The sequence below is a fragment of the Mobula hypostoma genome, chromosome 19, assembly GCF_963921235.1.
Source record: "Mobula hypostoma chromosome 19, sMobHyp1.1, whole genome shotgun sequence".
NCBI classification, from domain to species: Eukaryota; Metazoa; Chordata; class Chondrichthyes; order Myliobatiformes; family Myliobatidae; genus Mobula; species Mobula hypostoma.
The window spans coordinates 31,245,842-31,272,464 of record NC_086115.1 but is presented as its reverse complement, the minus strand read 5'-3'; the positions used below and the strand labels follow the sequence as shown (position 1 = coordinate 31,272,464).

At 40.8% G+C, this 26,623-nt stretch overlaps 1 protein-coding gene across 3 annotated transcripts in view; it reads left to right on the top strand.

Moving 5' to 3' along the window:
* The window catches only part of prkg1b (protein kinase cGMP-dependent 1b), an 836,131-nt gene that overhangs the window by 654,860 nt on the left and 154,648 nt on the right, over window positions 1–26,623 (top strand). For all 3 annotated transcript variants that reach the window (XM_063071598.1, XM_063071596.1, XM_063071595.1), the window contains exon 8: window positions 22,084–22,149. In XM_063071598.1, coding sequence (XP_062927668.1) covers window positions 22,084–22,149 — 66 coding nt within the window. The remainder of the gene's footprint in view (window positions 1–22,083; window positions 22,150–26,623) is intronic.

Below are 26,623 nucleotides of genomic sequence, written 5' to 3'. Positions count from 1 at the left end.
TATACAGGGTGGAAACAGGCATTTCAGCCCATCTGGGAAATGCCAACCACAGCATCCTCCATGCTAATCCCAGTTGCCTGTGTTCAGCTCATAATCCTCTAAGCTCCTTCCCTCCAACTACCTCTTATATCTTGCAATTGTACCCACCTTGACCACTTCCTCTGCCAGCTCACTCCAAGTACTCTGTACCCTCTATGTAAAGAAGTTAGCTCCCAGGTCTCTTTTAGATCTGTATCCTCCAGTTTTGGTCTCCCCAAACCTATCTGCAACCATCCACCTTATCGATACCCCTCATGTTTTCATAAACTTCTGCAAGCCTACATTTCATTTTCCTGCGTTCCAGGTAATGAAGACCCAGTGTGGTTAGCCTTCCCTATAATCCAGGAAGCATCTCATAAGTCTTCTCTGCATCCTCTGCAGCTTGACAATGCCTTTCCTATAACAGGGTGACCAAAAATGTACACAATATTCCAAGTGCAGCCTTATAAATGACTTATATAACTGCAACATAATGTCCCTACTACTAAGAATGATGATGAAGGCCTCCGTGTTTCCTTGTACAGCCACTTTCAGTAAACTATGCATTTGTACTCTTAGCTCTCTCTGTTACAATGCTCATCAATGCCCTGCCATTCTACATTATGCTGGTTTGACTGTCCATAATGCATCACCTCGCACCAATCTAAGTTGAAATCCATTTGCTATTTCTCTTTTCTTCTCCCTAACTGATTATAGATCTACAGTATTTGCAATTCATTATAGCTGGTTCCACTATCAGCAAGTCTTCCTAATTTACTATCATCAGCTAACTTGCAAATTATGCCATGTACCTTCAAACCCCAATCATTTACATGAAAAAGATCAACAGAGGTCCCAACACTAACCCTTGGGAACCCCATTAGTCACAGGCCTTCAGTCAGAAATCGAACTTGAACCATCACCCTCTGCTTCCTATCATCGAGTCAATTCTGAATCTACCTTGCTGGTCCCCTGAATTCTGTGCAATCTAATCTTCCAAATCAGTCTGCTGAGTGGATCCTTGTCAAAGGCCTTAGTAAAGTTCATAAAGACAGCACCACTACCTTCATCTACCTCCTTAATTACTTCTTCGGAAAACTCCGAAATATTCATCCTTTGATAAAAATACATTATTTCTCTTTCATGTAAACACTCGCACTTTTGGATCATATTTCTGACCATGTTTTTACTCCTTTGGGTCTTTTCTCCAGCATTATTCCCTTAACTAAGGGACTGGTCAGTGGTTGGTAAACAAGTTTTGAAGGCCATGTGCAGTATTCTGAAAATAAAAAGTAAATTCTACTTGGTTGACAGTTATGGACAGCACAGTTCAATCAGTAAAAACTATTTTTCCAAGAGGACTTTCATGTGTTGTTTTTTTTTGTTTTACTGTTAATAGCAGCAAAAAAAAGAAGCTCTTATAGGTAATAAAGAACAAGGGAGGCCATCCGGCCTTTCCCCTACCAAGAAGCCTTTTCCACACACTGACTCCCACACTATAGGATAAAATATTGCTGTAATTTATTCTAACTGAGGCAATTTTTTTTCTACTCTTCCACGCTAATTTCAGTCTGGAAACTTCTCTCTGCTCTGGGGAAATTAAGGCAATGTGAACTGGCAGAGAAGTTAATGTCTGGGAGAGAGCAGCCATGATCATATTAAATGGTGGAGCAGTTCTGAGGGGCCAGGTGGCCTTACCCTGCTCCTGTTTACTTCTATTGATGTGTTCCTGCACCACTGGAAAGCTCGCGTGTTTCCTAATCACTGGAACTCAACATAATCATGTAATTTGCAGATTGAGTTATCCTGTACATTGCTGTAAATTCACTAATTCTTCTGATTCAGGCTTACTCTTGCTTCCTCTGGACTTGACTGGACTGGCTAACCTGTCACCTTGCATCCACGATGAATTCGGACCAATGCAAATCTCTGCTGCCTATTTCCTAACATCCACCAAATCCTGTTCACCTATCACATCTGTGTTTACAGAATTACATTGGCTTCTGGCCCAGCGAAGACTGCTTTTAAAATTCTCATCCTTGTTTTTAAATTTCTACTTGCTCTTCCCCATCTCTGTAACCTCTCCAGGCTTTTAACCAACGGAGACGCCTGTGCTCTTCCAATTCAGCCCATGTGAGTATACTAATTTTCTCCGCTCTGCTTTTGGCTGCCTAGATGCTGCGTTCCAGAATCCTTAAGCCTACCCACCTCTTTGCCTATCTTTAGCCCAGCTTTTGGTCACCTGTTCTGATGCTTCCTTTAGTTGCTATGTCCCAGCTTTTCTATTATCACTCCTATGAAAAGCCTTGGGACATTTACTAGCCTAACCCTATTCTATAAATGCTAGTCATTCTCCTTATATCAATTTTGTTGAGTGCAATTCTACCTGAGTAGAATATAATGAGTATTGGGTTGGCAAGTATACATACAAACCTGTAAGCATTCAAATCAGGGGCTGTAGTAGATTACTGAAGCTGCTCTGTCATTCAATAAAGACGATCTAATTGTAATTATACTTGTTTTTAGAGTGTATCATTAAAGGTAACCTTTCAAACTCTTGCTTATCAAGCACCCATCTATCTGAAAATACTCTGCTTCTTTGTACAAGACCATTCCAAATACTCATGACTCTTGGGCAAAAAATGGTTTAAGTTCTTTGTTATTAAACTGTGACGTCTAGTTCAAGGTTTTTCTATATCAGTTAAGACCTCTGAGGATGTTACATGTTCCATTTGCCTTGCTCACTCTTACTAACTCCAGTGGATTTGACTATCCTGTTTAACCTTCCTTATAAGAATATCCAGGTATTGCTGTAGAAAACTTCTTCCAGCTTCCAACATATTTCCATCTTTCTTTAAATAAGGAGTCCAACAGTACTCCAGATGTGGTCTCAGTCACACCACGTATAATGTAAACATGATCTCCCTAATTTTATTCTTAGTTCCCTGATAATAAACAATACTATTAGATTCAATGTTTCAATTTAATATCAGAGAATGTATACAGTATACAACTTGAAATTCTTACTCCACGAAACAGAAGAAAAACCCCAAAGAATGGTTGACAGAAAAATGTTAGAACCCCAAAGTTTTCTTATTTGCTATATCAGCATATTTTGTAAATCATGCACCAGTGCATCCAGATTCCTCTGCATCTTAAAACATTACAGTCTCTCACTACCTAGATAAAATATAATTTTTCTCGTCAAAATTAACAGTTTTACATTTTTCATGGTTTATACTCTTATTTTCTCGATCTTTGCCCGTTAACATAACCTGTTGAAATTTCTTCATAGCCTCGTTAACTCTTCACAACTTACCTTCCTAAGTGTCAGAAAATTCAGACATTGTACTTTGGGTGCCTTCTTCCAAACCAGTCATAAAAATTGTAAAACGATTGTGCCTAAAACACTTTTCCTTGCATCACAGTACATTTAGCCAACCTGAAAACAACACTGTTTATGCCTCTACTTTGTTTTCTGTTAGCCAGCCAATTTTCTGCCCTTACCAATATATCATGTCCTCTACTATGAGCTCTTATTTTCCATTATAATCTTTGATGTGGCATCTTTTCAAATGCCTTCTGGAAATCTAAGTATAATACATTCAGCACTGTCCTTTTAGTAACACCACACATTACTTTTTCAAACAACTTCATTAGATTCTCTTTCACAAATCCATGACAACATTGACTGATTACCTTCTCAGTGCCCTCCCATAATATCTTTAATAATAGCTTCTAACATTTTCCAAGATAAATGTTACACAAATTAGCTTGTTGCTTCCTGCTTCCTGTTATCTTCTCTTTTTGACAGAGAGAGTTACATTTGCTATTTTCCAATTCCTATAAATCGAGGGAATTTGGGTAAACTGACACCAAGGAATCAAATATTTTACCAGCCACTTTTTTCAAGACCCTAAGGTGAAAACTTATGAGCCATGATATTATCAGCACATATCTCCAACCAATTGTTCCACACCACTTTCCAGGTGGCTGTCATTTTTCAGAATTTCTACACACCTGTCCCCACCCTTCCAGTTCCTGATTAATTGTATTTCTGGGTTCATTTACATTCTCTTTCATGAAAACTGATGCAAAATTCCTGTTTAATCACTTGTTGTCTCCAGCTTTTCCATTAGTAGTTCCCCAGCATCATTTTCTGTAGGGTCAACACGTTTTGTTTTTTTAAAATATTTACAATAGCTTTTACTATCCATTTTCAGTTTTCTGGCTAATTTATCTCTATAGGTTTTCTAATCTTATAGTTATTCCTTTTTGCATTTTAAACTTTATTCAGCCTTTTGACAACCTTGCACAAATTGGATAGTGAGTTCGCCACTTGGAATTCGTCTTGGAATTGTATCCATTCTGTGCATTCTGAAAGATGCATCTCAGATAACTAACCTTCACCTAATTTGTCAGTTCACTTTCATTAGATCTGTTTTTTATCTGCTCGTAATAGAAATACCCTGAGTTTAAAATACCTGCCTTGCACTCTTCCTTCCCTCCCTCAAACCTCATGTAAAATTTAGTGGCACTATATTTGCTGCTATGTCCTTAATTAATACAGTACTATCACAATGCACAACTATCAAGTTTAGTCTGTCTTGTTTTGAATGCATTCACATACAAGGCGTAGTTTTGTCATTTAATTTTTATTAACTTCTGTACTTATATGTTGGTTTACTCACAACAGTCCGGAGGACCCCAGAACCAGTACTCCCTAACACAAGAAATGTTGAAGATGCTGGAAATCCAGAGCAATATCCGCAAAAATTGGAGGAACTCAGCAGTTTGTGCAGCATCTATGGAGTGGAATACACAGCCGATGTTTTGGACTAAGACGTCAGCTGATTATTCCTCTCCATACTGTTTCTGGAGTGTTGACATTGGCCATTGACTCTTACACTCAGCAATGCAATGTATTTCATAGCCTAACTCATCTACTTGGTTGATTCATTCTACTTCTGAGCTTCATCTTCTCGTGTGCTCCCTCTTTCCTATCTAGCTTGGCATCATCTACAGATCAGACTACTTCATGAAACATTTATACTTTATATTTATTCAAAGATAATTTGACCCTAGTGAGTTTAATGAACAAACATCTGGCACCCATAACCCAGGCAAGTTTTGACTATCTTAGCTACAGTACCCGCTGTGAGTGGCTTATCCTAGTTCGGAGACAGCTGTCAGATTTAGTACCTTGTGGCTTTGAAGAGAAACTTTGGATGGAAGTGCCTAAGCATTTAACAGTTCAGCTAGCAGATGAGAGAAGATTTGCCATAGATTTTGGTGCTCAGAGATTTTCTAACTGCTATGCCCATTTAGTGGAGGAATGAACAAGAGAAGGTGAGCAAACTGAAAAAAAAGGTAAGTTGGAGCATTTTCAATTCAAAACTAGCATTTCAGAGTTCTTTATGAGATTTATTTAATTATCACATTTACATCAAAACATACAATGAAATGCATCATTACATTAAAAACCAACGCACACAAGGATGTCCAGGGAACAACCCACAATTGTCACCATACATTCTGGTGCCAACTTAGTATGCCCACAATGCTCGGCAGATCAACAACTCAGAACACACAAAATGTAACACCACAAGCAACAAAACAACAACAAAACAAGCCCCTTTCTTCCATCCCACCCTTGCATGTGGGCAGACCTCCAACTCCAGGACAGGCTTCTGAGCCAGACTTCCGATAGGCCTACAGGTTTTGGCCTTTGGTATCGACACCCAGACTAGCCGCTGATGGGCTTCAGAAATCTAGGCTCAAGCTCCACCAACTGCCTATCCCTTGTGCTTTCTGCTCACATGGACATCCGATCCTCTAACCCACCGACCTGGGTCAGCCCAACATCCACCGATGTCCTCCATCTCCCACCTATGTTGCTAGCTTTCCAGCACAGACTACGAAATGAAAGCCTGATCACTAACTCTTCCACATTTCTGTCCCTAAACCCTAACTTGACTCCTAAATCCTCCTTCTTTGTCCTCAATACCATCCCTATGAATTTAAAAGCAACTAAATCTGAGCCACAACCGTGATGGAGATGGCAGCTCGATGCCATATTGACCAGAAACTCCCCTCTTCTAAATGTCATATCTGTTTTGTGATAATTGACTTTGAGAAAGCTTTGAATTACACAGTTTCATTGCTAAGTTCCACATTTGCAACATTGACCATCTCTGCCCAGCCTCATCTCATCTACTGCTGAAAATTTCATCGGCGCTTTTGTCATCTGTGATCTTAACCAGTCTGAGATAATCATGAGCACCTTTCCCATTCTCATGTCAGTATACTTTGGGGTATTCTAACTCCCACTAAGTCCTGCTCACCCACTGTCAATAGTCATGGTCAAGCCACCAGAAGCAAAGCGTCAGTTTTAAAATTCTTGCACTTGGTTTGAAAACTGTTCCTGGCCTTGCTTTGTTGTGACCGACTAAAACTGTGTCACACAGAAGCTGTAACTGGGGAATATAAAAATCTTTCTTCACACAGCAAATCTTCAGGAGAGAGAGTCCTATAGAATCCAAGAGAACTCTCAATCTCCTGATACTATCTTTTATAACACAAAGACAGCAGTAAACAATTAGCTACAGTTTCAATCACTGTAATCACCCACTTAACTTTAACATTTTGAATACGGTCAGCACATTTATGGAATTACATATTTACGTTGGTAGCACATCCCAATGAGCAGACCTATTTGATTATTCAATACTGGTGTTTGCTCTAAAACCCTCTGAGCAAAGTCCTAGTACCCAAAATGTACCCCTTTTGGTGCAGTTTTGTATGATGGCCCCATCAATATACAACCAACCAGAAGACAAAACATCTGTCCTGAACTGTGTGTTAACTGGCAGGGATACAACTTTAACAAAATGCTAAATAGCAGGACCATTCATCTCACAAACACGAGGAATTCTGCAGATGCTGGAAATTCAAGCAACACACATCAAAGTTGCTGGTGAACGCAGCAGGCCAGGCAGCATCTCTAGGAAGAGGTACAGTCGACGTTGGCTTCCCCTTTGTAGTTTCAGTGAGATGGAATCAGAATGTTCCCCCATGCTATGATTGATTTTATTAGCCTGGAAGTATCATTGGAAGTTAAATTGTATACAGGTTTTCTTTCCTGAATTGTCTACAGTCCAACCTGATGGCATGAACATCAATTTCTCGAACTTCCGGTAATGCCCCTACACCTCCTTTACCATTCCTCATTCCCATTTCCCTCTCTCACCTTATCTTCTTACCTACTCATCACCTCCCTCTGGTGATCCTCACCCTTTACATTCTTCAATAAGCTTGTGTCCTCTCCTATCAGATTCCCCCTTCTCCAGCCCTATATCTCTTTCGCCAATCGACTTCCCAGCTCTTTACTTCACCCTCCCCTTCCCGGTTTCACCTGTCACCCTGTGTTTCTTCCTCCCCTCCTCCCACCTTCTAACTCTGACTCCTCAACTTTTTTTCTTCAGTCCTGATGAAGGGACTCGGCCTGAAACGTTGACTGTTTGCTCTTTTCCATAGATGCTACCTGGCCTGCTGAGTTCCTCCAGCATTTTGTGTGTGTTACTTTCTTTCCTGAAGACTAGTTCTCCTTTTAGTTAATCCATAATTATGCTATCCATGTCATAATTCTAAAATTATACCTAACAACTGCTCTGCACAGCTCCATATTCTTCAAAGATCTCTATCTTCCCAAAGAGGTGCTGGTAGGTTGATTCGGCTTTTGTAAGTTACTCGTTAGTACATAGGACAATACAGCGCAAGAACAACCCCTTCAGCCACAATGTTGTGCCAAACCAGTTAAATTAGTAATCAAATGGTCAGCTGAACTAATCCCTTCTGCCTACACAATGTACATATTTTTCATTTTCCCCCACATTCATGTACCTATCTAAAAGTCTCTTAAAAGTCCCTAATGTATCTGCATCTACCACCACTCCAGGCAGGGCATTCCAAGCACCCACCAGTCCCTGAGTAAAAAAAAAACTTACCCTTCACATCTCCTTTGAACTTACCTCCTCCCACCTTAAATGCATGCCCTCTGGTATTAGACATTTCAGCCCTAGGTTTGACGTAAGGTTGACAAAGAGGTGACATAGGATCGGAAGGAGAATCCTTGTGGGTAGAGCTAAGAAATTGCAAGGATAAAAAGACTCTGATAGGAGTTATGTACATGTCCCCGAACACTAGTCAGGATGTGGGGTGCAAATTACAATGGAAAATAGAAAAGGCATGTTATAAGGGCAATGTTGTGATAGACCTGGAGGATTTCAATATGCAAGTAGACTGGAAAAATCAAGTTGGTGCTGGATCTCAAGAGAGGGAATTTGTAGAATGCCTCTGAGATGGCTTTTTAGAGCAGCGTGTGGTTGAATCCACTAGTGGAACAGAAATTCTGGATTGACTGTTGTTTAATGAACCTGGATTTGATTAGGAAGCTTAAGGTAAAGGAACCCTGAGGAGGCATAATATGATAAAATTCAACTGCAGTTTGAGAGGGAGAAAATAAAGTCAGATGTGTCAGTATTATGGTGGGGAAAAGGGAATTACAGAGGCACGAGCGAGGAACTGGCCAAAGTTGATTGGAAGGAGATATGAGCAGGGATGTTGGCAGAGCAGCAGTGGCTGAAGTTTATGGAGTAATTTGGAGGGGCAGGATTGATGCATGCTAAAGATGAAGAAGTATTCTAAAAAGAGGATGAAGATGCGGCTGATAGGGGAAGTCAAAGTCAACATAAAAGCAAAAGAGAGGGCATATAATTAAGCAGAAAATAGTGGGAAGTTAGAGGATTAGGAAGCTTTTAAAAACCAACAGAAGGCAGCTAAAAAGACTATAAGGAGAGAAAAGATAAAATATGAAACTGAATAGTAAAAAATGTCAATGAGGATACCAAAAGTTTTTTTTTCAGCTATATAAAGAGTAAAAGTGAGGCGAGTGTGGATATTGGATATTGGACCACAGGAAAATGAAGCTAGAGAGGTAGTAATAGGGGACAAAGTATTTTGCATCAGTCTGCACAGAATGCTAGAGATTCAAGAGTGTCGGGGGGCAGAAATGAGTGTTGTTGCTATCACTATGTAGATGGTGCTTAGGAAGTTGAATGGTCTGAAGTTAGATAAGTCACCTGGACAAGATGGACAACACCCCAGGGTTCTGAAAGAGGTGGTTAAGGAGATTGTGGAGGCTTTAGTAATGATCTTTCAAGAATTCCTGAAATGATTTTGGTAGACTGGAAATTTGCAAATGTCACTCCACTCTTTCAGAAGGGACGGAGGCAGGGAAAGGAAATTATAGGCCAATTAGCCCGACTTCTCTGGTTGGGAAGATGTTGGAGTCCATTATTAAGGATGAGGTTTTCGGGCACTTGGAGGCATATGATAAAATAGCCCAAAGTCGGCATGGTTTCCTTAAGGGGAAATCTTGCCTGAGAAATCTATTGGAATTCTTTGAGGAAATAACAAGCAGGATAGACAAAAGAGAGTCAGTGGATGTCGATTACATGGATTTTCAGAAGTCCTTTGACAAAGTGCTGCACATGAGGCTGATTCTGGTGACTAGAGATGTTCCCCAGAGGTCAGTGTTGCGATTGCTTCCTTTCACGTTATATGTCAGTGATTTGGATGATGGGATTGATGGCTTTGTGGCCAAGTTTGGATACAATACAAAGATGGGTGGATGGCAGGTAGTGTAGAGGAAGCAGGGGTCTGCAGAAGGACTTGGATAGAATTGGCAGATGGAATATAGTACAGGGAAGTGCATGGCCATGCATTTTGCTAGAAGGAATAAAGGTATCAGTTAGTTTCTAAATGGGGAGAAAATTCAAAATTCAGAGGTGCAAAGGGACTTTGGAGTCTTTGTGCAGGAGTCCTTAAAGGTTAATTTACAGGTTGAGTTGGTGCCCTTAACAGTATACAATCTCCTTACACCCCTACCAAGGTGCATCATTTCACATTTCGCCGGGTTAAACTCCATCTGGCATTTCTTCGCCCATATCGGCAACTGATCCATATCCTGTTGTATTCTTTGCCAATCATTTACACTATCCACAACACCGCCAATCTTCATATCATCGGCAAACTTACTAACCCAGCCATCTACATCTTCATCCAGGTCATTTATATACATCACAAACAGCACAGGTCCCAGTACCGTTAATGGCAGAGAAGAGGCAAAATAATCAAAGGAGGATTAATGGTTTTGTGAGAGAGAATAAGTTGCAGGAGGATGGGGTAACTATTTGAGCGACTGCCTTACTGTGCCAGCAGTCCAGGTTCAATCTTGACCTCTGTTATTGTCCTTGCAAATACGTGAGATCCAGTTTTTTTAACGATGTGTTGGTTGGTAGGTTAAATCAGCATCCTAGGCCCAATTGTCAATTGTCTTAAGAAAATACAGTATTACAGGAAAACAGAATTTGCTTTCCTGAGAGCTCACATTGAATCGATGGGCCACATGGCCGCCTTCTGTATCATATTAAGTGAATAATTAAATAGTTCTGGCATTTCATTTCAGGCTTTAATCTCTCTACCACTTCAGATGTCAAGATTCTAAACTCTGGAAATTCCTTCCTCATTATCTGCCGCTATTTCTTCCTTTAAGATACTTAATAAGAACTGTTTTACTGACAAACACTTTAGTCATCTATCCCAATGTAACCTTTATGTTACAGACATAAAATTAGTTTAATAATGACTGTGTAAATAGCGTTTGTTTGAGTAACTTTAAAGATTGTTGCATAAATCTAATTTGTTGAGATTAACACTCAAAGCACAAATTTGACAACCAATGGGCACCTTTACCAAACGTCACCTATTGTGTAATGTTTTATGACAACCAGTCATCAAGTCCAAGTTCAGATGAAGGGGCTCAACTAGAAACGTTGGCACTCCATTTCCACAGATGCTGTCTGACCTGCTGTTTTCCTTAAGTAGTTTTTTTTTTGCTCTAGATTACAGCATCTGCAATCTCTAGTGTCTCCTATTCATGCAATATTACCGGTAATGGGCAGGAGTCCATTTGCTTTTATGAAGATCTTCTACAGCTTAGGCTGCTAAAGTGGTTCATTACACTACATATGTTTTACATCCTGGCTCTTATACATGAGTTCAGTTTAATAAACATGGGCCTGGAGATTTAATAGACAGGTGTCACTTGTTCTGCCCCAAGGACATTCATAATGTCGTCCTGGAGACCAATGTGTTAACAAACAGGTGCCAGTGGGCTACAAGAGCCAAGTTGGAAGCATCCCATCTCAGGGAACAGTACTGTACTAAAACAGTGACAGAGGTTTGTATTTGCTGATATAGATAGAAGCAGCAGCCTGGATAACAGAAGGGCCCTGGTGATGAGCGGTATACAGAACTTTTTCACGGACTGTGTGCTTTTTAAAATGGCCCTGAAGGTATCGTGTTCTTGCCACTCTCAGCACTTGTAAATTCTGGTGTCCTCTTGCTTTTTGAGCCTGGAGGTGCTGTACATGAAAGCCCGACTGTCTCCAAAGAGCAGAATCCTACAGTTGACTAGTTGAGAGGGCTTGATGTGAAGCCTGGTCTAGGTGAACGATTTCCAGAGAAATATGAGCAACACTGACACTGAAACAGAGTCGGAGTACTCCTCCTCTGATTATAGTGATGAAGAAACTGATGGGGAGATAGCTGAGTTAGTGAATTTATTTTCCTTAAAACCTATGCATTTTAAACATAGATTTTTTTAAATCAATGTCTTTGTTGATGAATGTATTGTTTGATGAGAAATTACTTAAAGTATGCATGCCTGCAACTCAGCTTGAAAACAGAGTCACACACATGGTTAAATATCTTTGAATGTTATAAAAGCTGATTTAAGTTTATCTAAAATGTAGCTAAAATATTTAGCTTTCATGGATCTCGAATGACTGTAAATCCAGCTAACATCAGTCAGACCATATTTTAAATTACGAATGATACATGTATTGAAATATTAGTGATTCTCTGGACTGTTGCCTAATACCAAGATAAATCTGTGTTTTTCTGAGGTCATAAGTTGTTGCTGAACTGAAAATGAAGGCTTCATAAACTTCAAAAAGCTAAGGCTATAAATTGCTGATCAGTGACATAACTGTCACAGATGTAAACTTTCTCAATGTTGATAAAATATTTTTCTACTTTTGTTGAGGGGAAAATGCTGAGGGTTATGGAAAAGTATTCAGCCCCTAGGATGATGTAAGAGTACCCCAACCCCATCCCCCGTGTCCACACAGAAAGAATCCAGAACTGGATTTGATTTCATATTGTATTTTAGAAGGTTAAAATTTTGAAGAGCTATCTGCTACTTTTATTTCCAATACTGTTTTGAGTGTGGAAAATATATTTAATTCTATACCCCACTTTTATAAATGTGATCAAACTGCTGTTTGTGCCAATCATAAAGGTTCAGTGGATGAAATTTCCTGTAAAATTTGAAAGCAACACAGAATTATGAAGTTGGATGATAAATAAAAAGGTAAGTTTTATTTTCTGAGCTTTAATGAAGGAGCATCCATTTTGCAAACTGGCAGTCCCACCACTAGTATTTCCTGGGTTTGGTACGTGAAGGGTGCAGAACTAAGATTTTCCAGTTTGACTACTGCTGTGATTTCTGCAGAGAGGTTGATCGACAGCTTTTAGAAACTTGTCAAGTTGAAAATTGCATTAAGTGACGCAAAATTAACCTTCTATAGTGATGAAGTTGCAAATTAAGGGCTGGCCATTTAAAACTGAGTCGTGGGAAAATGTTTTCATTCAAAGGGCAATGAACCTCGGGAAGTTTCTGCTCCAAAAGCTGGCAGAAGTCTGGCCAATAAATATATTTAAATATTTTAAAGGTTGAGGAATTGAGGGTTATTGGAAACTGGCAGCAAATAAGAGTTGAGGCCAGCATAGGTCAGCAATCACCATACTGAATGATGTTGCAAACTTGAGGGATCTGGCAGACTACCAGATATAAACTGCTCAGGCATAGCAACTTCATCCCATTGATAGCTTATCAACGGAGAATTTTACATTAAATAGTTTTGAAGTCAATCTATTTGTAGAACTATACTTTTTGAATAGCAGTTATTAACTATTAGCATTTAACCACACATCTGCCCATTGCCTGAAGTTATCATGTATGCCTAACAACTATGATAATCATTTTCATCACTTTTACTTTGAAAGAAATTTTTTTCCATTAATGCAACCATCAGAAGGTTCTGCTATTTGTTGAAATCATGACTTGTTCTTTTATCTCCATTTTCCCATGCCAAACTCGCTGCATATCTCTCTGATTTTTCAACACTCTTGACTTTTGTCTAGAATATATTCAGCAAAAGGCTCCACGGCCCTCTTTGGAGAGAATTCCAAAGATGAGGAATTTTCTACTGAACTGACTCCTGAATGACTCACTATTTATTTTGAGATTATGACTCCTGGATCTGTTCATCCAGCTAAAAGAAACATCATTTTTCTACCACTCATGACCCTGAAGAATTGTGTCTGTATAAATCAGAGCACATTTCATTTTGCTAAACTTAAGACAGCATAAATCCTTCTGCTTAATTTCTCCACATCAGATAGCCCCGTCCTTCCAGAAATCAATCTAGTGAAACTTCGCTGCGTATATTAGAAATATGTTATTCCTTGGGTATTAAGATCATGTATTTTTTTGCAGCAATACATAGAGGTACCAACTAGAGACGGGGCAGTGTTGGATCTCCTGTTAGGGAATGAAATAGGACAGGTGACGGAGGATTGTGTTGGGGAGCATTTCAGGTCCAGTGATCACAATGCCATTAGTTTCAGTGTAATTATGGAGAAGGATATGTCTGGACCCAGGGTTGAGATTTTTGATTGGAGAAAGGCTAACTTTCAGGAGATGCGAAAGGATCTAGGAGTGGATTGGGACAATTTGTTTTATGGGAAGGATGTAATAGAAAAATAGAGGTCATTTAAAGGTGAAATTTTGAGGGTACAGAATCTTTATGTTCCTGTTAGGTTGAAAAGAAAGGTTAAAAGTTTGAGAGAGCCATGGTTTTCAAGGGATATTGGAATCTTGGTTCGGAAAAAGAGAGATATCTACAATAAATATAGGTAACATGGAGTAAATGAGGTGCTCGAGGAATATAAAGAATGTGAAAAGAATCTTAAGGAAGAAATTAGAAAAGCTAATAGAAGATATGAGGTTGCTTTGTCAAGTAAGGTGAAAATAAATCCCAAGGGTTTCTACAGTTATATTAATAGCAAAAGGATAGTGAGGGATAAAATTGGTCCCTTAGAGAATCAGAGTGGACAGCTATGTGTGGAAATAAAAGAGATGGGGGAGATTCTGAACAATTTCTTTTCTTCGGTATTCACTAAGGAGAAGGATATTGAATTGTGTAAGATAAGGGAAACAGGTAGGGAAGTTATGGAAACTGTGATGATTAAAGAAGAGGAAGTACTGGGGCTTTTGAGGAATATAAAAGTGGATAGGTCTCCGGGTCCTGACAGGATATTCCCTAGGACCTTGAGGGAAGTTAGTGTAGAACTAGCAGGGGCTCTGACAGAAATATTTCAAATGTCATTAGAAACGGGGATGGTGCCGGAGGATTGGCGTATTGCTTATGTTGTTCCATTGTGTAAAAAGAGTTCTAAGAGTAGAGCTAGCAATTATCGGCCTGTGAGTTTGACATCAGTGGTGGGTAAATTGATGGAAAGTATTCTTAGAGATAGTATATATAATTATCTGGATAGACAGGGTCTGATTAGGAACAGTCAACATGGATTTGTGCGTGGAAGGTCATGTTTGACAAATCTTACTGAATTTTTTGAAGAGGTTACTAGGAAAGTTGATGAGGGTAAAGCGGTGGATGTTGTCTATATGGACTTCGATAAGGCCCTTGACAAGGTTCCACATGGAAGTTAGTTAGGAAGGTTCAATCGTTAGGTATTAATATTGAAGTAGTAAAATGGATTCAGCAGTGGCTGGATGGGAGACGCCAGAGAGTAGTGGTGGATAACCGTTTGTCAGATTGGAGGCCGGTGACTAGTGGTGTTCCTCAGGGATCTGTGCTGGATCCAGTGATGTTTGTCATATACGTTAATGATCTGGGTGGTAAATTGGATGAGTAAGTATGCAGATGATACTAAGATAGGTGGAGTTGTGGATAATGAAGTAGGTTTTCAAAGCTTGCAGAGAGATTTAGGCCAGTTAGAAGAGTGGGCTGAAAGATGGCAGATGGAGTTTAATGCTGATAAATGTGAGGTGCTACATTTTGGTAGGACTAATCAAAATAGGACATACATGGTAAATGGTAGGGCATTGAAGAATGCAGTAGAACAGAGGGATCTAGGAATAATGGTGCATAGTTCCCTGAAGGTGGAATCTCATGTGGATAGGATGGTGAAGAAAGCTTTTGGTATGCTGGCCTTTATAAGTCAGAGCATTGAGTATAGGAGTTGGGATGTAATGTTGAAATTGTACAAGGCATTGGTGAGGCCAAATTTGGAGTATTGTGTACAGTTTTGGTCACCGAATTATAGGAGAGATGTCAACAAAATAGAGAGAGTACAGAGAAGATTTACTAGAATGATACCTGGGTTTCATCACCTAAGTTACAGAGGAATGTTGAACAAGTTGGATCTTTATTCTTTGGAACGTAGAAGATTGAGGCGGGGACTTGATAGAAGTATTTAAAATTATGAGGGAGATAGATAGAGTTGACGTGGATAAGCTTTTTCCATTGAGAGTGGGGGAGATTCCAACAAGAGGACGTGAATTGAGAGTTTAAAAGGGCAAAAGTTTAGGGGTAACATGAGGGGGAACTTTTTTACTCAGGGAGTGGTAGCTGTGTGGAATGAGCTTCCAGCAGAAGTGGTTGATGCAGGTTAATGTTGTCATTTAAAGCTAAATTGGATAGCTATATGGACAGGAAAGGAATGGAGGGTTATGGGCTGAGTGCAGGTTGGGGGATTAGTTGAGAATAAGAGTTCGGCACGGACTAGAAGGGCTGAGATGGCCTGTTTCCGTGCTGTAATTGTTATATGGTTATAAAAAGTTTCTCAGCTTAAGAAGGAGATTCACAAGGCAAGTGAGTGATAAGTGCATGGAACATACAGTCAGGGCTATTGATAGAAGTGGTGGTAGAAACAATTATGAATTATGAGTTATGAATTTAGACAGACACATGAACAGGAAGGGAATAGAAGGATATAAACCTTGTTCAAGGTTCAAAGTAAATTTATCATCAAAGTACATATACTGAACGTCACCATATGCAACCCTGAGATTCATCTTCTTTTGGCCGTACTTTGTAAATCTAAGAACCGTAATAGAATCAATGAAAGACTGCACCCTACAAACAGCCAATGTTCAAAAGGTAACAAATTGTGCAAATGCAATTGAGAAAAATAACAATAATAATAAATAAATAAGCAATAAATATCGAGAACGTGAAATCCTTTAAAATGTGTCCATAGTTTGTTCAGTGATGGGGCAAGTGAAGTTGATTGAAGCTGTCCTCACTGGTTCAAGAGCCAGATAGTTGAAGGGTAATAACTATTCCTGAACCTGGTGGTCTGAGTCCTGAGGCTCTTGTACCATCTTCCTGATGGCAGCAACAAGAAGACAGCATCACTCACAACACGCTGGAGGAACTCAGCAAGTCGGGCAGCATCCGTGGAAAAGATCGGTCGACGTTTCGGGCCGGAACCCTTTGTCAGGACTGTAGAGGGAAGGGGCAGAGGCCCTATAAAGAAGGTGGGGGGAGGGTGGGAAGGAAAAGGCTGGTAGATTCCAGGTGAAAAACCAGTAAGGGGAAAGATAAAGGGGTGGTTGAGGGGAGGCAGGGAGCTGATATGCAGGAAAGGTGAAGAAAGAATAGGGTAGTAGAGGGAGGCGGAACCATGAGGGAGGTGATAGGCAGCTGGGGAAGGGGGCAGAGTGACATAAGGATAGGGGAACACAAAATAACCTGCAGATGCTGGGGTCAAAGCAACACTCACGACACGCTGGAGGAACTCAGCAGGTCGGGCAGCATCCGTGGAAAAGATCGGTCGACAAAGGGTTCCGGCCCGAAACGTCGACTGATCTTTTCCACGGATGCTGCCCAACCTGCTGAGTTCCTCCAGCGTGTTGTGAGTGTAGGGACAGCGGAAGGGAGGGGGAGGGAATTACCGGAAGTTGGAGAATTCTATGTTCATACCAAGGGGCTGGAGACTACCTAGACGGTACATGAGGTGTGGATAGGCAGACAGTCCTGACGAAGGGTTCTGGCCCGAAACGTCGACCAATCTTTTCCACGGATGCTGTCCGACCTGCTGAGTTCCTCCAGCGTGTTGTGAGTGTTGCTTTGACCCCAGCATCTGCAGATTATTTTGTGTTTAAGAAGAGAGCATGACCTGTGTGGTGGGGGTCCCTGGTTATGGATGTTGCTTTCCTGCGATAGCATTCCATGTAGATGTGCTCAGTGGTGGGGAGGACTTAACACGTGAGGGACAGGGCCATATCCACTACTTTTTGTAGGATTTTCCTTTCAAGGGCATTAGAGTTTCCACACCAGGCCATGATGCAACCAGTCAATATTCTCTCCAACGCACATCTATAGAAGTTTGATAAAGTATTAGATGTCATGCTGAATATTTGCGATCTTCTGAGAAAGGTGAGGCACTGCAGTGTTCTCTCTGTAATTGCACTTACATGCTGGGTCCAGGACAGGCCCTCTGAAATGTTAACACCGAAGAACTTAAAGTTGCTGACTATCTTCACCTTTGAACCCCTGATGGGCCTCCAGTTTCCTCCTCCTGGGCATAACCAGCTCCTTGATCTTGCTGACATTGAGCGAGAGGTGGCTGCTGTGGCACCACTCAGCCAGACTTTCAGTCTCCCTCCCATATGGTGATTTGTCACCACCTTTGATTTGGCCAACAACATGGGTGTCACTAGCAACCTTAGATATGACATTGGAGCTGTGCTTAGCCACACAGTCATAAGTGTAAGGCGAGTAGAGCAGGGGATAAGCACACAACCTTGTGATGCCCCTGTGCTGATGCAGATTGTGGAGCAGATGTTGCCAATCTGAACTGACTGAGGTCTAAAAGGGAGGAAATGAGGATCCAGTTGCACAAGGAGGTATTGAGGCCAAGGTCTTGAAGCTTATTGATTAGTTTTGAGAGGATGATAGTATTGAATACCCAGCTGTAAACGATAAAGAACATCCTGATGTATGCATCTTTGCTGTCCAGATGTTCCAGGGTTGAGTGATGAGCCAGTGAAATGCCATCTGCTGTGGACTTGGTGTGCCATTAGGCAAATTGGAGTGGATCCAAGTCTCTTCTCAGGCAGGAGTTTTGCTTCATCACCAACCTCTCAAAACACTTCATCACTGTGGATGTAAGTGGTACTGGACAATGGTTATTGAGGCAGGCTACCCCATTCTTCTTAGGTACCGGAATGATTGAGGCCTGCTTGATGCAGGAGGGTACCTCAGACTGCCGAAGTGAGGGGTTAAGGGTATTAGTGAACACTCCAGCCAGTTGATCCACACCTTGCGCCGACAGATGGAATTCATTTAGGTTGGCATCATAATCGGTGCAGATATTGTGGACTACGTGGTCTGTTCATATGTTGTACTTCTCTGTGTTCTAATGTAGTGTCTTTCAGAAAATTGAGTAATAAGACAACCAGATGCCTCTGAACACCAACATCTTTCAGTCTCTCACCACAACATCTCTTTCTATTTTCCTTCTACCAAAACAGGCAACCTCTCATCTCTGCATATTTTTTTCTCCATGCAACGCCTTTAGCTGGTTGAAAAAAGTACCAGAATGGATAGAAGATTTGCTGACTGACAGGTGGCAAAAAGTGGAAATTAAGGGGGCCTTTTCTGGTTGGCTGCCGGTGACTGGTGGTACGTCACAGGAGTCAATGTTGGGACAGCTTCTTTTCACGTTGTATGTCAATGATTTAAATGAAGGAATTGATGTCTTTGTGGCTACATATATAGACAATACAAAGATAAGTAGAAGGCAGGTAGTGTTCAGGAAGCTGGGAGTCTGCAGAAGGACTTAGGCAGTTTGGGGAGATGGGCAAAGAAGTGGCAGATGAAATATCATGTAGGGAGGTGTATGGCTATATGGCCATGCACTTTGGCAGAAGGAATGAAGGCATGGACTATTTTGTAAACGTGGAGAAAATTTAAAAAATCAGAGGGCAGAGGGTCTTGGGAATCCTTGTGCAGGATTCCCTAAAGGTTAACTTGCAGGTTGAAATGGTGGTGAGGAAGGCAAATGCAACATTAGCATTCATTTTGAGAGGTCTAGCATACAAGAGCAAGGAAGTAATGCTGAAACTTTAAAAGGCATTGGTCAGACCGCATTTGCAGTATCGTGAGCAGTTTTGCGGCACTTATCTATGAAAAGATGTGCTGCCATTGGAAGTGGTCCAGAGGAGGTTAACGAGAATTATCCTGGGAATGAAATGGTTAACAGATGAGGAGTTCTGGGCCTGTACTCGCTGGAGTTTAGAAGAATGAGGGGGATATCTCATTGAAACCTACTGAATATTGAAAGGTCTGGATTGAGTAGATGTGGAGAAGATACTTCCTATAGTGGTGGAGTCTAGGATCAGAGGGCACAGCCTCAGAATTGAGGGGTGTCCATTTCGAGCAGAGATAAGAAAAAGTTTATTTAGCCAGAGGGTGGTGAATCTGTGGAATGCTTTGCCACAGATGGCTGTACAAGCCAAGTCATTGGATGTATTTAAAGCAGATAGATGGATAGATAGATACTGTATTGACCCCAAAGGAAATTACAGTGGTCACGGTAGCATTACAAGTGCACAGATAATCAAATATTAGAAGAAAAGTAAGAAAAAAATTTTTAAAAAGTTACCTCTTACAGTCCAGCAGGAGGGGGTCATCACTTCCCCGGCTATAGGTTGACTCATTATAGAGCCTAATGGTCAAGGGTAAAAATGACCTCATATAGTTTAAGCAGCACGGTTGTCTTAGTCTTTTACTAAAACTGCTCCTCTGTTCAGCCAAGGTGGCATGCAGAGGATGAGAAACATTGTCCAGAATTGCCAGGATTTTCTGTAAGGTCCTTTGTTCTACCACACCCTCTAGTGTGTCCAGTTGATAGGTTCTTGGTGATTCAGGACGTTAAAGTTTATGGGGAGAAGGCAAGAGAATAGGGTTGAGAGGGATAATAAATCAGCCATGATGTGATGAAGGAGCACAATCAATGGCTGAATAGCCAAATTTGCTCCTAGGTCTTCTGGTCATACGAAGCTTCTGTATTCTGTCACAAACTTCACTGCCGCAACCTTAGGATATATTAAACCTGATCCTTTCCTTCATGTTTTTGACGTAAATGTGCCTCAGCACCAATCTCTGTAGCTTCCAACTACTCACTGCCTCCTAACCTGAGGATGATCTGCTTTGATCCTACTCTCTGTTTTCTTTGGCGGTTAATGTTATCTTCAATGCACAGAAATAGATTACAATACAACCGGTGTGTTGTAATTTAGCTTTATCTTTATCTTCCTGTATGGTACCTCATCAAAGGCCTTCTGAGAACTTCTTTCTTACCCGTTTTGTCAGTTACAATCACAGAATATTTTCACAGACCTGTCAAGCATGATTTCGCTTTCATTAATATATTCTTAGTGTTTTTAGTATTCTTATATATTCCAAGTGCATTGCTACTATTTCCTTAATAAGTGATCTTGGCATTTTCCCAGCTACTGATGTGAGGTTAACTAGTCAGTAGCTTAACATTTTCACTCCCCCTCTATTAAATTGTGTTGCATTTACTATCTTTCAGTCTGTGGCAAATTTTCAATAGTATATGGAATTTTGGAAGATGAGAACCAGTACATTCCCTATCTTTCTAACTTGTGCAGATCACAAGGTCCTGGGAATTTATTGCATTTCAGTCCTATTAATTACTCCCATTTTTTTTTAAACAGTACCAATTTCCTTCAGCTCTTCAGTCACTCTAGAAGTGTTCTCCATATGCTTTTGTGTCTTTTGCAAATAATCCTTTAATTACTCTGCTATATACTTATTCCTCAATAACTTATAAACTTTTTGTTACTTTTTTTTATATAGAGATACTACATGGTAACAGGCCCTCCTAGCCCAGTGAGCCCACGCGGCAAAATTATAGCCATGTGTCCAATTAATCTACTAAATCTTACGTCTTTGAAATGTGGGAGATAATTGGAGCACCCAGAGGAAACCTATGCTGTCACAGGGAGAACGTACAAACTCCTCAAAGACAGCGACGGAATTGGACCCGAGTGGCTGGCAGTCTCGTAGCGTTACAGTAACTGCTCAACCTTTTACTTCCCGTTTGAGCATTAACAGCCTCTTTTTAGTTTTTTTGTTAGATTACTCTCATGTTGTGTTTTCCTTTACCCTGACATTTTCAGACCTCAGGCATACTGTTTTTGGAAACTTCATAAGCTGTTTCTTTTGATCTAATATTATCTTTCATTGTTTTTATTTATTTATTTTTATTTATTCAGCGATACAATGAGGGCCCTTCCGGTCGTTCAAGCCACACAGCCCCTGTAACCCCCAACAAACCCGATTAACCCTAACCTAATCACAGGACAATTTACAATGATGAATAAACCAACCTGGTACATCTTTGGACTGTGGGAGGAAACTAGAGTACCCGGAGAAAACCCACACATTCTGTAGGGAGGACATACAGAGACTTCTTACAGAATGGTACCAGAATTGAACCCTGAACTCTGCAATGTCCCGAGCTGTAATAGCACCGCGCTGACCACTACGCTACCATGGCACCCTAATTTCTCTCATTAGAAACAAGTAAACCACATTTTCTGTTGGTATTTTGAGTCTTAAACAGATATATATATTTACTATAAATGATGTATTTAATTATTATGTTGGCCTTCTCTTTTCTATTGTAGTTTCCTTTACAATCATCCTTTACAATGTAGTTCGAAGCTACTCTATACCTATCATTTCAACAAGCCTTGATGATATACACAGTCTTGGTTTACAACCTTGTTTAACATTTCACTTTTCATTGTATTTGCAGGGAGGATGTGAGGACAGCCAATGTGATTGCAGCTGAAACAGTGACCTGCCTTGTGATCGACAGAGAGTAAGTAAAGTGAATGTTATAACCACCTTTCTGCTATTTAGATGGGAAAGGCATTGAGGAACATGGACAAGATGGGCCGTGGGCCTGTTTCTGTGTTGTATGATTCTTTGAAATCCATTGTCCACATGGTAATATCTTGATCAATAACGAAAGTCACAACCCTGTACACCAACCAGATATAAAGGTTGCTTTAATACCAGGTAGCATATTAGTAAACAAAGAGCACCTGTAAAATTCCAGGTAGAACGGGAGATGCAGCTAGAGGGGAGAAGTTGTTATTGGAACAACAGCCTGCTAAGTTTTATACTAGTTTTGCCAGCTGCGTTGTCAGGGTACCACTCAGATGGTAAAGAGCCACCCCTAGGTGTGGCTGGCAGACAGACATTCTGGAGTTACAATTTGATCTTTCCTGAAAGTGGAGAATGATGTGTTGTCATTACCATGACTGGGTTATTCACAGACTAAATATCCTACAGGTTTTTTGAACAGTTAATTATTGTGATCTGCTCATTATCACATGTTATTTACTACATAGAATGGATTTGCCATTTCATGAAAAGATTGTTGAATACTAAAAGTATTTGAAATATTTATTTCTAATCTTATTTTAGCAAATGAGTTTTGTATTTGCATAATGCGCCTTTTATACATCATATCTTTTCTTACTGTGAAATTTATACTGCCACTGGTTCAGTGAATTTATCTAGTGTGGACCTGATAACACATAGCCCATGGTGTCTGCTGAATTAATACATTGAATGTAGGGTAGTGATAAAGGGGTACTGTAATTGTCCCTTGACCTCACCAATTTAGGAAAGAAAATATGTGTAACATTTGTTTCCTGATAAATCCCAAATATCTCCATCTCAGTTGGTAGGGGCTCTTGTTTGAGGTACACAAGTGTTTCTTATTTGATGACCGCATTGGGTTTGGATATGATGTTCTTCTGTCTGTATCACAGTCTTGGAGCAAAACTTGCAGAAGGTGTTCCATAGTTACCCCAGATTGGTGGAATCAAAGAGTTTAAGGAGGTTTAAACCATGTACAGTGTCTGGTGCTGATCCCTACACTTTTTTGTGGAGTGGTTGCATGGTGACAATCATATCCACTGTTCCTCTGGGTGGATGGAATACACACCATGATTCAGGGAATTGTACTTTGGCCACTGAGAAAAAGTGATTAAGGAGAGCACTGTCAGTGCTGTTTCCCATGCAGACAGCAAGGAAGACCCTTTTGGAGTTTTCACAGTCAGATTTGTCCAGTTTCTTGAAGATGGCCGAGATCATAGCACCTTCTGAGATCTCCACGAATATCCTCCTCCTACCAGAAGTGGATGTTAAATCTGTGGATTTGTGACTTAAGTTCTTAATTGCTGAGTCTTAGGAATACAGTGTGGATAACATCTGCTCTAAAAGCATATTTTTTGAATTGGGATATAGTTTCCTCTTATTCCCTTATATTCTCACTAGAACACATGAGATTAAGGGATAACCTTATAGATTTATGAAATTGTAAGGGACATAAGATAGATGGTCAGAGCCTTTTCCCCATGGCAAGGGAGACTGGAATGAGAGGGTACAAGTTTAAGGTGAGTTGGGAGACATTTAAAGGTGATCAGAGGGACAAGTTTTCACACAGTGACTAGTGGTTATCTGAATAGATTTGGCAGAGGAATTGATAGGGACAGTTAAAATTATAATGTTTAAAAGGCCCTTGGACAGGTACTTGGATAGGAAAGGCAGGGAAATGAGATTAATGTAGATAGGCAGCATGGTCAATGTGGATGAGGAGGACGGAAAGGGTCCATTTCTGATTCTATGATTCTATTTATTGCAGAAGGAAATAGTTTGAAGGATTTGATGTGGCAAAAATGAGATAGGGCAGAGAAGAGAGCGAGGATATTATTAATTTTATCCCATATGCTTTTGGTCCATTTGGATAAGTAGGTGTTGAGGGTTACCTTTTGTATTCACTTGCTGCCTGTGAGATAAAGTTAATCTCTTTTGAAATAGACTGCAGCTTTCCAAGTGTCTTACTGTGTTTAAAAATCTAGAGAAACAAACTTGCGAACTTCCTACAGATTCCTCTACAAAACTCTGAAAAATATGGTGTCATGCAGCAAAAGATCAGGCTAAGCCCAAGGAGATCAATTAGCCCATCTCTGAGTGTAAGAATGCCCATCGGGATTTTTTTCGGAAGGATTTTCATTTGTCAAAGCATCCTTTCTCCAGCATCAAATCTCCCCACTGACAGCTGCTGTCGTACAATATAGAAAATGCTAGAGGAACTCAGCAGGTTAGGCAGCATCTGTGGAGAGGAATAAAGAGTCAATATTTTGGGCCAAGGCCCTTCATCAGGACAATGTTGTACAATACCCAGATTTGGGCCCCAGTTTGGCTTTCAGTCTTTGGTCTGGTAAATAACAGCTTTTATTTAATCACTCAATAACCAACCAGTACAGCACAAATCATGCTTCTCCATCCCCTGAGCTAGTTAAATGGGTGCATTCTTCTTCTTATTGAGTCCTGTGACCTTAAGTACAGAACAATTTCAAACAACATGTATTTATCTTCTCCATCCCATATTATTGTTGTCTGATTTCGGGGGCAGCCAGGCCTGTTCCATCCACCTTCTGCACTCATTGGTCTGTAACAGTCTGCTCTGCACCATGCTGATTTCAAGATTGTTTTATTGCTTTTCCAGTACATTAAGTAAGTAAGTCTCCAGTAAGGAGACGAAATAATTGTTACTCCCAATCTGATGCAGCACAAAAAGAAAACAAAATAAGGTTAAGAACCCAGAAAAACAGGAAAAATTAAATTACTTAAGATAGCTTATATACATAGGTTGATTGTATGTCCATAAAGTGACACTAGGCACAGGAGTGTTAGTATATTAAGGTGACTGACAGGAAATGATAAAGTAGTGGTCGTTGGGGGTATGGAAGGGTTAGTTAATGGATGGGAGTGTTGATCAGCCTTACTGCTTGGGGAAAGGAACTGTTTTTGAGTCTGATGGTCCTGGCATAGATGCTAGGTAGCCTTCTCCCTGATGGGAGTGGGACAAATAATCCATGAGCAGGGTGGGTGGGGTCCTTCACGATGTTACTGGGCATTTTCTGGCAGCTTTCTATATATATGTCATTGATAGTGTGTAGGCTGATCCAGGTGATGGGTTGGGCGGTTTTGACCACTCACTTGTAGAGCCTCCCTATCCACCGCAGTGTGGTTTCTGCACCAAGCAGTGATGTAGCATGTAAGAATGCTTCCTGTGACGCATCCGTAGAATGTTGTGAGTATACAGTAACTGTGCGTAGTCCAGCTCGCTTCAGCTTCCTCAGAAAGTAGAGATTTAGTGAGCTTTCTTGTGTTAGAACATGTCCTGGGACTAAGAGAGGTTGTACGAGAGTGAAAAACTCCCAGGGGTTTGAAACAGCTCTCAATTTCCACTGCTGTGCTGCTGATGTAAAGAGGGGCGTGAGTGTTGTGAGTTCCCCTGAGGTCAATAACAATCTCCTTTGTCTTGTTGACAGTGAGGAGGAGAAGTTATTTGCCTGGCACCAGGCCTCGAGCTCTTTCACCTCCTCTCTATGTGCTGTCTCGCTGTTGTTGATGAGCCTTATCACTGCCACGTCATCAACGAACTTGGCAATGTGATTACTTGGGAGTTTGGCTGTGCAGTCAGTCATTTGTGAGCAGTTTATTGCCAGTTGTTTGCTAATACTGCTCTAGAATCTGTTACTTGCTCTTAGTTTTCTCTCCTTTATAACACTTCAGGCCAGCCATTGCCCATCACTTGCATCTTGAGCGAGTTGAGGAGTTCAGTGGAATGAGAATTACATCAGAGAATAGTAGATGTAACCCCCCCCCCGCCCCCCATGAAGCATTATTTTACAAGTCCAGCTGACCAGCATTTGACCAGTTATACTACTGGCAGTGTTTGTTTTCATTGGGTTCAAACCTGTTGTCTGGACATTAATCAGTTGGATTTATGTATTTACCCTTTCTCCTATGGTCCACACTCTTCTCCTTTCAAATTCCTTCTTCAGCACTTTTTCCACCTATCACTTCCCAGCTTCTCACTTCATTCCCCCTCCCCATCCACATATCTCCCCCCTCATCTGGCTTCAACTACCACCTCCAACTTCCCCTCTCCCACTTTCTTGTTCTGACTCCGTCCACCTTCCTTTCCAATCCAGTCCGAAACAGAGAAGCTGCCTGACCTGCTGAGTTCCTCCAGCATTTTGTACAAGTTATTATGCATTTACTTCACTACTTGTTACGATGGGGCCTGCCCTGATCCAGGCCAAGCTTTCCAACAGCTACCATTTTGGTGGACAGTTCAGTTCCTGGAGCTCCTCACAGCTCAGTCAATCCTTGATCTCACCTCGTATTCACCAGGCAACGTCTTCCAGCAGCAGGTTTTGGACTAGAAATACTGGTGGATTTTCCAAGCCTAGCCTGGAAATGTTGAT